The 14738-nt window shown below is 34.1% G+C and overlaps 1 protein-coding gene across 1 annotated transcript; it reads right to left on the bottom strand.

Annotated features, from left to right (window-relative positions):
• Window positions 1-8445: 8445 nt before the first annotated feature.
• Window positions 8446-10956, bottom strand: LOC143637398 (uncharacterized). Its single transcript, XM_077104797.1, has one exon. The coding sequence runs from the start codon at window positions 10954-10956 to the stop codon at window positions 8650-8652; it is 2307 nt and encodes a 768-aa protein (XP_076960912.1). The 3' UTR covers window positions 8446-8649.
• Window positions 10957-14738: the final 3782 nt, after the last annotated feature.

Here is a 14738-nt window from a genome sequence, read left to right as displayed (position 1 = left end):
TTTAATCCTTTACACTTTCACACCCCATGACTTATATAAATACCTCACTTAAACACCCTATGACTTACACTATCACACCAAATATAGCTTAAACGACTTATTTTTTGTCTCTAAGGTTTTATTTTCTGTTGTTTATATCACCCATTTTTTTTTTAGTTTTTTTGTTAAAAGTATTATTGTTCAGCAACAAATGTTTTATTTATTTTTATATTTTCACCACCAGAAAGATGGAGCCAACAAACACCACCATGTTGAACCAATTGGATGTTCTTAACAATGACTGTATTCTCAAGCTTCGTATTCTGAAACTTTGGCATCTCAAGGATAATTCAAAGCCCGGAGAAGATTGGTCCATTGAAATGATCATGCAAGATGAAATGGTAGTGTTACACATTCATTAATTTTACCATATTTTTCATACAATTTTCTATTAAGTTAATAATAATGTTTCAGGGTAATTGAATGCAAGCATATGTAAGGAAGCCATGCATCCCGAAGTATGATGCATGGCTTGGTGAGAATTGATCTTTGATTGTGAAGAAGGCTTCTCTTGGAGCCAATATGTCGACTTACAAATACATTGACTATCCTCACAAGCTTTGTTTCACAGCCGAAACCCATCTATCAAATTCCTACGAATTTGAAGGTCACTTGTATGGATTGAAGTTTGTTAGTTTTGATGACATAAAAGCCAAAAACTTTTACCATAATGGAACTATTGGTTAGTTGTGGCTTGAGCCAATATGTGGAGTTTGTGACTGAGCTACTATCGCACTATTTTTTATTGTTTTGTTTTTAGGTCTTATAGAATTTTATTATATTTTAATTTTTTTAATGGTCAACAAGTTATATTGTAGCTTTTAAACTTTCAATCAATTATTCAAAGTATTACCATAATTATATAGTTATTTATCGGTATATAGATGTACTAGCTTTTGAACCCGTTGATTACACGGGATTTGTCAAATAATAAAAATAAATTAGATCCTTTATTTCAATTGTAATTCTCAAAATACTTATAAATTAATTTTAATGTAGATTTAATGGAAAAAAAACAAACGGGTGGTTAACAAAAAGTACTTACATAGCGGTTTTAATGGAAACGTCAAGAAAGTTTAAAAAAAAGTATTAAAGTTGTGTAATTGGTCAAACCTCAAGTATGAAAATAAAACTTAATTCAATAATGAATAAAATCCATATTGTGTTATAACCCACTTCACAAAATGGTTTTGACTCATGGCCCATGAATAGCTAGAATGAATGAGATGAGAGATTAGGAATTAGAAGAAATGTAGGCTTGACACCTGAGCTTCAACATTTTCTTTTATTAGTATTGTAAGATAATTAATATAACTATGACAAACATTTAATAGTTGATTTGACCAAAAATAATGATTTTCTTAATTACATATCAATATCAATATTTGAATAATTGTGTTTTAATACGTTTATAAACTTCTTATATACTATTATTGTTACGAGATTTTAATACTTTCAGACAAATTAAACTTAATCAAATTACTAAGTCATTTTAAGATTTCTCAAATTTTGACACGTATATATTTTTTATTTCTAATTTTATTTTTACTTTGTGATTGATTTTTTCTTTTTATGGTAACGGTGTCAACAAGTGGATTCATAAACATTCAATTGAGTATCTTTATATTATTTTCTGAGATTGTATTTAAATGTGATAGGCTAAAACAAGAACAGTTTAAGGATCATAACAATACTTGCATTCTTATTTGATCATTCTCAAAGAATGTTTAGTGAGTAGTTCAGTAAATGAAATAGTTTCATAAGATTATAATTATTAGGTATGGCTTTAACACATTCCATTTTTTGATACATTTCAAAACATAACATTTATATAAAATTATTCGTTCATATAAATACAAAATTTACAATATATTAACATATATTTATAATTGACGTTTTTTTATATAATTTTCTCCTGTTTAGTACACGGGTCACTAACCTATAACCTATTAAAGCATATATTTTTGAACGTTTTTTCTTAATTTTACAAGGTTTTTGGGCATGTAACATATGAATTAAATAGATTTTGCATGTTTTTTTCTTAATGTATTATTTTGGTTCATAGTTTAAATTAAAAAGATGACTGAACTTTTAATTTTACTCTTATAAATACCTTATAATTCATATAGAATTATATTTTTTCTTAGAAATACAACTTTTTACAATTCATTATAGTGTGTAACATATGCATATATATGACATATTATATATTTTCCACCTGTGTGGTAAACGGTTCTTTGATTTACTAACCCGTATTGAACATCTCTATTTTTATTTTAAGATAATTTATTTTTTACAACCAAATCTTACTCTTTGTAAATTTATATTTTAAATCCGTGAAAATGTTTATTTTCCTAAATATCTTTTTTATACACACAAAATGTAATATAATAATATCGTTATGAATGTTTTATTTTTAAATAAATCACACCAGATTTTGGTTAGCCACTTTGAATTAATAGTGCATAAATATATAAAACCTTATTAAAAAGTCATAAATATTATTATATATTAACTGGATTTTCGTATTATATATCATAATTGTTATGACTTAAGGGGGATCATTAAAACATCATTTATTATTTTTAATATTTTTTTATGAACAATCTAAATTATGAGTAATTTAATTAAATTATTTTTAACACATAACCATTTTCTTACGCAACGACACCAAAATAAGTTCGGAAATGTTAGATAAAGAAATAATTAGTTACTTGAAGATAATGTTGGATTCTCAAAATCCTTTGGTTCAAGGATACCGGATGGTAAGTGCTTTTTTTAAAAACGATCCCGATATGGATTTAAAGTTGTGCATTATTGGAACAAGGCAAAAATATGCAAGGACTTACAACCTGCCAAAAACTTCTAAGTTGCAGCGTTAATCGTTGATGATATTGGTGACACAATAAATAAGTGCGATATAATTGTAACAACTCAAAGCAGATCTCTAGAAAAAGTTGGAAAATATATGAGAGACCCGTTTTACTTACGGTCAACTATATGTTGCTTTTTCAAGAGTGAAGAGTAGAGATTGTATTAAAATGCACATTTTGGATAAGCAATGTAAAGTCAAACAAGACAACAAATATGGTTTAAAAGAAAATATTTAGCAGCTTATGGATTTATAATTTTTAAAGTTTTAGATTATGTTTTCAAACAATGTACTATAAATCTTTTGTTTTAGTAAGTTTATGTTTTTAAGTACTTTGTTTACATAGGAATATGAATTGCAAATATATCAAATAATTCTCCACATAAACATATGAAACAAACTTTTTCATCTTAAATATTTCTTTTGTTGACGATTTCTATATTTATACCCGTGTACGTCCACCCGTGTCATACACGGGTCAATAACCTAGTAATTAGTATTAAGAAAATCGGTTTTCAATATAGGCATTAAACTAATGGTAAAGCAAAATACATTTCACAATACAGGCACTTATATTGTGATATGTATGGGGACATGTTTTACATAGAAATATATTTTTACAACAAGCAGAGAAAAATAAATAATTCATTTTTCTAATCTTAAAAGTATTTAAACCATATAAAAAAACAACTGAAATACGATGTATATTTATCTCTCCATAAATTCAAAAAGTGTATAAGACCATGTGTAGTCATAAAGCCCCACCCCCAGGCATTATGCGACACGTGGCGTCTAGTCAGAGTTATGGTTTTATACAAAAATAGAGTGTTGTCATAAAGCCTCCATAAAGCCCTAAGTGTAGTCATAAAGCCTCCATAAAGCCATAACTTTATTATTTTATTACTTTTTTTTGCCTTCCATGCGCGTTATGTACATAACTTTGAACCTATAACTTTACCTCATAACTTTGAGGGGGGCGGTGTAAGGGAGAGTTATAGGCCATAATTTGACCCATAACTCTCCCACTACACATGGTAAACATATAAACAAATTTAGTTATGAATATAAATCCTACACATTTGTAAGTCACATGTAGATGCAATTACATGCGGTTATATTACGTCACTCGTTATTTTTATTCGTGTAATAATTTAGTTTTCTGTAATGAATCTCTCCCTTCATATACATATACATATAACATAACATGTATGTATACATGCTATAATATAATATATTTATTGTTGGCTCGAGTGTAAGGCCCAACCCAAGAATTAGGTTTTATTATATTTGGTAATGTCTTGGCTAACAAGTTAGGTTAGTCTATATAAACCGAGTTATGGTTATACATTAGAGACGGTGAAGTTGGTGTAACCGAGTTAGGGTTCATCTAGAGTCAAACCAAGGTAGGGTTTGAGAGAGTTGTAATCAGTTTTTAGAGTTATATTTTCTTATTAATATAAACGAGAGTTATTCGTTTAGTTCGTGTTTGATTATCGATACGGGACTTGAATTGGTATCAGAGCCAAGTTCAAGAAATCGATAACCGGGTTGGTCTCCGATCGGTGGCTTGAGGAGGAGTTATCAGTCGGCGCATATCAGAACCGGGTTGGTCTCCTATCGGGGTGTTTCAAAGGATTATTTAAATCAAACCAAGGGTGTTTGGTTTTGGTTTTCCGGCGGGCTAAGAGTTTTCGGGTCAATATTATTTGATCGTAAATCTGTTTGGTTATTTAATTGTTTGTTATTTAAGTGTCACAAAAGTCGACTACAAGTATTATTTTAAGTAAAAGCAGGTTTGTATTCTTGAATTATTATTTTTTCTTTTGAACGAACACTAAGGAAAAAGAAAAAAAAAAGAGATCAACAAGTTGAGTGTATTTTGTACTTTATTCGATTTTAGCAAGATCGAACTAGAGGAAGGGGTTAGACAAGTCGGTTTAATTCAAATTTCGTATTTTATTGGGTTAAACGAGTTAGGTTTTAACCGAGGTTTGATTTATTTTATTTTACTAGCAAACGAGCTCGGTTTTGAAAAGTTGTTCAGGGCTAGTCGTTTGGTTTGTATTTGTTCCAATGAAGTGGAGCAAAGGGATTCGACACCGTCAATGGCAGGTGACAAAGAAGACCTGATAATCCAACCCAAAGCGAGTGGGGGGATATCGTTGCAGGTTCCAAAGTTGAATGGAACTAATTACATCACATGGGCAATTGTGGTGGAAGCGATCTTAGATGATCAAGAGTTATGGGAAGTTGTTCAACCGAATGAGGGTGCGGTTATTGATGCGAAGAAGAATAAAACGGCAAGAGCTTTTTTGGTTCAAGTAATAGAAGGTGATATTCTTCTTCAGATTGCTCAATACAAGAATGCCGGGAAATATGCATGGACAGCTTTGAAAACACGGTATGTTGAGGCCGAGCGAGTTCAAAAGGCTCGACTGCTAACGTTGAAAAGTGAATTTGAGAAACTCAAGATGGCGGAAGACGAGACCGTTGATCAGTTTGCAGGAAAAATAACAACTATGGTTTCAAAGGCAACGAGTCTAGGTCACGTGTTCGAGCAAGATCTGTTGGTGAAGAAGTTACTGGATGCGGTTCCTGATAAGTACTTTCAACTCGTAGCCTCAATCGAGCAAAGTGTTAATCTCGATAGTATGATGTTTGAAGACGATGTTGGAAGATTTAAGACGTTTGAGGAACGTCTACGAGGGAGAGAACGCGCTTCAAATTCACAAGGTCAGTTACTTTTCAATCGGTCGGAAAGTAGTTACAAAGGCAAGTCGTATGATCAGTCTGGTAGCGGAGGTGACGGTTGGCCGAGTTCACAGGGGCGTGGAAACGGCCGGGAAACCGGAGGTTATGACCGAAAGGATGAGGATCAAGATGGTTGTGAAAACCGAGATGGTCAGCATCGTGGGTCAAGGTATACGGATCAAAGAAGAACAAAGGATCGTCACTGGAGAAGGAAGGATATGTCATAGGTTCAGTGTTACCGTTGTGATGAGTTCGGTCACTTTGCGTCTACGTGTCCGGAACGTATGAAGAAAAATGAAGAATCTAATTTGAACAAAATTGATGATTTTGATCCAAGTTTATTTATGATTAAAGGTGATCAGAAAACGGTTTTTCTGAATGAAGATGGTGTGATTCCAAAGCGTTTCGAAACTGAACCAATGGAGAAAGATGTTTGGTATCTCGACAACGGAGCATCGAATCACATGACGGGTAATAAAGCGTATTTTTATGAGTTGAATGAAAAAGTCACGGAAACGGTGAAGTTTGGAGATGAATCTTGTATTGATATTCGGGGAAAATGGTCGGTCTTAATTGAAGGAAAAACGGGGGAGCAACGTTTGTTGACTGATGTCTACTACATCCCGAGCCTACAGTGCAATATCGTAAGTCTTGGTCAAGCAACGGAAGGTGGATACGATATTTACATGAAACACGATTTTCTAACCATTAAAGATGATACAAGTATGCTTTTGATGAAGGTGACAAGGACCAATAATCGATTATACAAGATTTGCCTCAAGATAACAAGTCCTGGTAAACGAGCTATCAGTGGAATGAAGAATTTTGCAGGTAGGGATCTTCAAAGTATTGGACTAAAAGAAGACAAGCTGGTTACGAGTCAGATTCCAATCAAAGATCCAAGTTCCAAAATTTAAAGTCCAAATAAGAGTGTTCAAGAAACTAAACGCGTGGTCAAGAAAGAGATTCAAACCCAAGGGAAGACGCTTAATGATCAAACGAAGCAAGTGTTACTTACAGTCAAGTGGAGCCGAAAGAACATTGCAAGAGATCAAGAAAAGCCTCGGGAGAATCAAGAGAATGATGACAAGCGTGAAGTTGAAGACCCGTCAATTTCGAGTAGAAAATTGGGGGGTGAGTTGGTGACTCGGGTACAACAATTGCGGGGGTGATTGTTGGCTCAATTGTTGTTTGGCCCGAGTGTAAGGCCCAACCCAAGAATTAGGTTTTATTATATTTGGTAATGTCTTAGCTAACAAGTTAGGTTAGTCTATATAAACCGAGTTATGGTTAGACAATAGAGACGGTGAAGTTGGTGTAACCGAGTTAGGGTTCATCAAGAGTCAGACCAAGTTAGGGTTTTAAAGAGTTGTAATCAGTTTTTAGAGTTATATTTTCTGATTAATATAAACGAGAGTTATTCGTTTAGTTCGTGTTTGATTATCAATACGGGACTTGAATTATTAGCATATTGTAAACAAAATAATAGCATCTTGTCATGTCTTGATATCAATTATAAAAATGATTTAGAAAAGGTTTATGGTTTTTGTATAAGTGTTAAGACTAGGTAGTCACCATTTCGTTATACACAAGTCAACATGTGTATCGGGGAATACCTTCTATTCACGTGAAATATTTATTACGACATGCATAAACTCAAAACATTTCATCGTATCGAACTAAATAGAAAATCACTATTATGAATCTATCTTTTTCAAGTCGTTTTCTTAATTTCCTCTTTTAAAGATTCTCCCAATAGACAAGTATCCAAAGATCAACATCAGAATAAAGAGCATCACATGAATCATGTGAATAATAAGTACATACAATCACCAAATACAAAATTTAAATAACATATATAATATTAAAAGACATTATTCTTTTTCGGTAATTGAAACCTCAAATCACGAACAAAGCATCCTTATGTGTTCTTTTGAGCCGACAATCTTCCTAAGCTTCGGTTTTTTCGACTACATTTGTTTCCAAATTTTCGAATAAAATTGAAATAATATTTATATTTTTATGGCTTGATTTCTATCAAACAGTTTTGGCCCTTCAAGATTCATGATGTTCCAATTCTAGTCCTAGTTTTGTCTTGGTATATAAAAAAGGTTAAATTTTGGAAAGAGACTTGCACTTTTGTTCCATTGGTTGGCGGTAAACAAACAAACTTGAGAAATTAACCTATTCCGACACAAAAATAGATTGATTTGAGAATATCACTTATATGTTCGTATACAAGGGCTATATACATACATGTATATCATATTCATATGCCCGTAGGACTATATACCGTACAGCAGATGAAATGACTGGTATGATAAAGAGAGTATACGTTTATTAAAAATAAATTTTGTAGGACCCAAAAAATAATTGCACTTTGGTCCTTCCAAGGTTTGTGTTTCTTTGACTAACCCCATTTCCAAACACTCCCAAAGAAGAATTCTATTCCTGAATCTTGCTATTCCATATTTAGATTCTTTATATTAAACTACTATCTACAAGTCAAGAGCATGTGTATAACTTCTGATGCATAAGTTACAAGTCTCTATAGCGTAAATCATGGAGTCTTAACTCTCATGTAAATGCACAAGAAAGATATTATGAGACTTGAGAAAGGGCTAATATGGGAATTATGTACTCTAATTATCAAGATTCAAGATCATTATGTTACTTATGTATGATAACTACAATCTTGAGTTGGTCAAACAAGGTCAATTCTTGGAAAACTAGCATCTCCACCTTAAGAAATGATATCAAAATCATATTAAAGATTGATTAAAAATTTAAACAAAATACTGAAATACCCAACAAAATTCTTGCATAAACTATGAACAATCTTGAATAGTCAAACAAGGTCAATTCTTGCAAAATTACCATTTCAACCTCAAGAAATGGTACCAAATCACCTAAAAGATTGATTAAAACAAATACCCAACAAAATTCCTGCATAAACTATAAACAATACCAACAAAAAGATTGAATCTTTACGGAGATGAACCATCAAACAAAACCTCATTCATCATATCATCCTCACCATTAGCCACCGCAAAAAACTCGGCATCTTTTTCATCATCATTACACAAACCCCCCCTCGAATTAGCCGCTATGAACACCAACTTCTGAGCCCTCTCGATCCCAGCCCGCGATTGAGCCCATTTCAAAAACCCCCAATTCGATTTGAACCTGCATGAAGTAGCATGAAGAAAGATCAACCTCACAGCAACTTTCCTCAAAGAACTAAACTCCATTAAATGCGTTTCCCAAACTAACCGACTACTTTGCGGGTTCACAATTTTCATCTTACCCGTGACCGGGTCCCTCTGCTTAAGCTGAACTGCTTGAGCATAAACCGGGTCCAGCCCATCGGTTCGCCATTTCATTAGCTCCATTAACGCAATGTGAGCCTCTTCTCTCGACACTAGCCGTGTTATAAGCTTGTCAACATCCTTTTCTTGATCAGGAGTCAAGTACTTAAAAGGGGGCAAATACTTCCCGCTTCGATCCTTGATCAAATAAAACGGGTCGAGTATAAACGCAGCAGCCCAGGCAGGATGATAGTTTTTTCGAAACCGTTTATCAAACACCTTCTCTAGATGACTCTCATTCATCTGAAACTTCACACACCAGTCCTTAATTTTCACTCTAACCTCCTCCCAAAGCGGTAAGCACTGCCCAATTCGCGGTCTCTCTTTCCGGATCTCATCAGTTATACCTTTAACCAACTTAACCAACGAATTAACCGCCTCAACTTCCCTCCAAAACTGCGGATTCCTCATTATTTCCTCAATCTCCATCGACACCTTTTCGTAACTCTCATCATGTAAAACCATTTGTAAAATCCTTGCTGAAGTTATCACGTCTTCCACCATATCAAACACGGGCTCGAGCTCATCCCCAAACCCGTTACCAAACGGTACACGTAGCAACCGTGCCCGCCCCGATTCTTGAAACTGATACTTGAGAAAAAGATTCCTAACATGAGAAGTTTTGTTAACAAAGTTTGCAACTTTATAACAATTATCAACCACATTCTTGAATAATAACAACTCTTTACTAAAATCTTTTAATAAACAATTAACCCCTTGAAACTGACATGAAATATTAACCATCCATTGATGCTGGTTTTCAAGATTCTTCAAAGCTTTTGACTTAAACTTATCAGACACAACCCCAACGCATCGCTGCAAATTACCACCACAAATCTCAACAATGGTTTCCATTAACACATCCTCCGCATACTTCGGAAACACATACCCATTATTAACCACTGCTCGCCGGAAAACACTGGTTCCGGTGGGTAAATTGACCGACAAATTCACCAATTTGGACTTCCACCCGTCGGACGAGAGCTGGAAGAACATGGCGTCGCGAATTCGAGCTTCGGATTCGGCTTTCGCGGTTTGGAATTTGGCGTCCAGGCGGTTTCCGGCGAGTTCACGGCGGGGTATTTCCGGCAGGCCGAGTTGACTCAGGAAGGTAGTGAATTTTGGGTGAGTCAAACTCGTTAATGTGACGGACCCACAGGATTCGTATACCCAGTCGGATAATAACTGGAGCGATGATTCGATTTGTGTCTTGGATAGTATTTGACCCGGAGGGCTTTTTGGGGATTTCAGCTTCTTCACACTATCTTCAAACATTGCTAACGCATTTAAATCGTCTTTTCCACCAGACAGCTGATGGTACTGCTGGTGATGCGTGACGTACAACTCACTATTGCTTACGTTAATAACCGCCGCCGCCGGTGCCGGCAATGCGGGTACGGAGACGGATACCGGGTCTGGTAATCCTGGTCGGGTCGGATAAGACCCGTCGATGGAGAATCTGGCGGGTTCGATCATTGTGATCGCGGTGGTTCGCTTGCGGTGGCAGGAGTTGCGTTTCCGGTGGCCGGAGGAGGTCGCCGGAGAAGTTAGGTTCATGATTCCGGCGGGTGGGATTGAGGAAATTGGTGTTGGGTTTGAATCGTTGTTGAAGTTGGGACATGTTCCTCGTTTGAGATGCTCCGAGGCTGTACGAGAAGGGTTTGAGGCTGAGAAAACGGCGCCGCATAAGCAGCACCGGAGCTTGACGGCCTTCGGAGCTCCGGTGTCGGAGTTGTTAATGAGAATAGGCTCCAAGTGGGACCAGTACCAAGCTCCTTTGCCTTTGATTGCCTTTGTACGGACCATTACGAGTCCTTCGTATCGTTTGGTGAGTGTGTTTGACTCCGTTGACTCCGGTGGTGGTGGTGGTGGAGGTGGCGATGATGATGACGGTGGTGGTGGTGATTGTTGTGTCGCCGTGGACATTATTATTTAGAGGTTGAAGACTTGTTGATTCCGACAAGATGATATAAGTTTTCAGTTAGCCGGAATTGAGAAGTGAAGGTGGCCCGAATGGGAAGAGACTGCGAAGAACCATGGTGGCTCCGTCGAGGTGAAAGTGAAAGTGAAAGTGAAAGTGAAAGTGAAGTGGGTTGTATGTTTTAGAATTTTGATCTTAGTTTAGTTTAGTTTAGTTTAGTTTAGTTTAGTTGTTGGGAGGAAGTTTGAGTGGGAGTGGGAGTGGGAGTGGGAGTGGGAGTCAAATAAGGGTTGTTTTTATTTTTTATTATTTCTTCTTTTAGTGCACATTTTTGTTATTAGATCATTATCTTAAAAAATTACAATAATAATAACGGTCCTGTTGGTTTAGTACTTTTTAGTAGTTTAGTTTAAGTTTGGTATGGATTTAGCTCTTAACTTGATTAAAGTATAACAAATGTTAGATTTTTAACTAAAAAAATTAACATTTCGAAAAATAGAAATGGGAAAAAGGCATTCATTTATCATATGCTATTTTCTTCTTCATTATACTAGTTTTTTTTATCATGTATGAAAAGGGGGAAGAATGGGAGGAGGATGCTATGGACTTAGGTCTAGGGGTATACCTTAACGTGTATGGCGTTAAAGCTGACTTGGCAAGTGGACAAATGTTACAGCAAGGGTTAACGAATGGTACATCACTCTTTTCACGGGTTAAGTGGCGTTAAAAACAATATGAGTTAAAATGCTAACGGACTTTAAAATCCTTTACACACACACAATAGTTTAATAATTAAGTGTACATTAAACTAAGGGAGGTTAAGGGGGTTAAATAATTTACTTAGGATAGGGTGGAGTGAAATGGGATAAAGTATGTGGCGTGGTGTCTACGTGGAGTTAAAAAGTATGAATGTATACTCCCTTATAGACATGGACATGCAAGGAATCGAAGTGGCACAAGGATGTTGTTAAAAATATCAAAAAGAAACTAAAATTAAGTCTCTGGACTTGTATTGCGTCCCAAATACTTGTTTGATTACATGGTTTGAGACTAAGAAGAAGAACCAAGGATGTCAATTTTTTTGGAAGTTCGAGAAGAAGATGAAAAGCATCAAAGTGGGAGATTTTTTTCGGGTAAAAGAAGAATCGTCGACTTGTAGAAAGCTGTTGGAATTTCTTCTTTATTTTATGTTTTTTTATTATAAAAAAGTAAAAAAAACAGTTATGTAACAATAATCTTAGTAATTTTGGGAGGTTTAATAGTCGAAATATTCTAGTGGTTAACATTCAGCTACTACAAAGCGATTACAATAAACTAGTAGGCAAACGGGCAACAAGCTGCGCCGCAACCCCTTTTTGAATAGCAAAGCCAATCCTAATAAAAACGAAGCTTTGGGACCTAGGAACTGAAGAGGTTCCGTGTACGACATGCTGAACTCTACTCAAAAAATTCACGGCCTCCGGGGGCCAGAAAACCAAATGTATCAAAAACAAATGGGAGAAAGACATGTTGATTCTATAAACAAGTTTTCTCGTGTTTAACAAGTTTGCCCAATTCAGCTTTCAGTGTAGCCTGACCCACAACAAACCCACGGTCCCTGAGCCCATCAAAAGGAGACACTTCTATAAGATCCACATAGGCAAATAACAGGGGTTGTTATCAAGGACAAATTTATATATATATATATATATATATAATATATATATATATATGATGTGTTTAATGTATTTTTATGGAATATTTAATAAAGATTTGAGTAACAATTACTCCACTCCATAAAGTTGGTAAATACGCAATTGTAGTACAAGTTTTTTTTCTAGAAGTTGGAATCTATTATATTAATAGTAAAGAGAGAGAGCCTTTATGTTAGAAAATTATTTGTTTAAATAATGGTAATATATTGGTATATAATATAATTAGACATTTACCGGAAAAGCGATGAAAGGCATAGTGTAATCTTAAATAATTAAATACGGTTCTTGTATATCATAGGACGGAAGGTTTTCCTTTTTTCTTTTCATTTACCAATATGATGGAATATGACAAAGTCACCATGTAAATAGCATATGGTACAACACATAGTAAGTTTGTAACAAGCTTTGTGATGGAAAAATTATTACTAATGTGATGGAATATCGCAAGGCATAATTCATCTCTTCACGGTTGCTACTAGGCTACATATACTTTGTTAATATGTATACTAAAATGGGTATTTTTGTGTTGGTTACCATAAAATTGCATCTTCTTAGGTGAAAATACATTTATTTCTCTTATAACATAGTTAGGGTTTTAAAAAAGCATTCAGAACATTTACATTGGAACTTTTATATTAGTACTTTCTTTAAATTTTTTTTTAATAATGAGATAGATAGAAGAAACAACTTAGAGCATTCATATCGTATTCTTCATCCCTATATAATTTAACTAAAAGTAACTTTTAAAAAAATTGTTTTTAACTCTTTAAAAAGTTCCTACATTCCATTTTTGTCTTTATCCCCATTTTATCAAACAATATTTAGTTATTCATATTTTTAAAATTTTGTTCTCTATTCTTCTATTCACAATTTCACATCCATCACTAAAAAAATATACGAATAGTAATTAGCAAATTTGAAGAATAGGTCTGTTTTAAGGTAAAAGTGAGTGATGCAGACGGAAATAAGGGATAGAATGTGGAGGTGTTTTCTATGTTTTTTAGTCATTTCCCTTTAAATTCGAAAACGAAATTAGGGATGGGGTGTGATGTGAATGCTATAAAACACCACTATATTAGATTCTCTATAACATACAAAATTAAAGAATGCCTCTATATATTGAAACTCATATTCAACACTTTATATTTTGTTGTGAGCGAAAAAATAATAAAATAAATGTTTGTGAGTATGATATAGATATAGATGGACAGTTTAATGTGAGAGGTTTTTAAAGAGTAAATAAAATTTAAAGATAAAATATACTATATCGGTTAAATTATAAAAACGAAGATGGAGATTTCAGAATGAATGTATTCTTATAAACTAAGAGTATCCACCTTTTGCATATCATCAAAGCTACATCTACGTTTAACTTATTAAGCATTAAAATGGGTCATGCTATCTACCATGTGCATCTAGAATGCGTGAATGTATACTACAATGAATTATCTATTGTAATGTTTTTTTGAAAATCGGGCCCCAAACTCGAACACAAAACACACGATATATGTATAACTTGTTAAGAACGAAAACCACACAATATACAATGACCATACGCCTCTATTTATATTAACTCAACTCTTATTTCTTGTAACATCTTAAATTTTATAATAATAAATAAATGAATATGCTTGTTAAATGTGTGTTAATATTTAATTAAGATTAAATATAATAAAGAAGTATGGACTTGGGTGGGAAAATATGGAATAAGGGATGGGATGGGCCTTGAGTCTGATGTGTGTATAACGATGCTCTCACAACTAAGCTTTAAATTTATTAAACGAAATTCCTAAAGAAGCCACACAAAACCGGCAAGTGTATCGATCAATAATAGTATAGCACTAAGGAAGTCCGAGTGTCGAACACAAGGACACGTGAAAACGTAACTAATACTTAACCCTAAATAAGACTCATCTAGGACTAATATATTTTAAATTGATTTTTATATTATTAAATACTTAACCTAACTTAAATTAATTAACTTAAAAGACTTAATTTAAGAAAACTGGACGAAACTTTGAAAGTAAGATTTATCAATGGGAAAAACGTCTACCTAGGTAAGAATCCTATTGAAGGTATAGTAAGCTAATAGA

This window comes from Bidens hawaiensis, unplaced genomic scaffold, assembly GCF_021521415.1.
Source record: "Bidens hawaiensis isolate Kalapana, Puna unplaced genomic scaffold, B.hawaiensis_p1.1 tig00000636_1, whole genome shotgun sequence".
Classification (NCBI taxonomy): domain Eukaryota; kingdom Viridiplantae; phylum Streptophyta; class Magnoliopsida; order Asterales; family Asteraceae; genus Bidens; species Bidens hawaiensis.
The sequence above is the reverse complement of the archived record's forward strand: the minus strand, read 5'-3'. Positions and strand labels throughout refer to the sequence as shown.

Bases quoted from the DNA above. Each gene is read 5' to 3' on its own strand.
- LOC143637398 (XM_077104797.1), bottom strand. From the start codon at position 10,956: ATGTCCACGGCGACACAACAATCACCACCACCACCGTCATCATCATCG.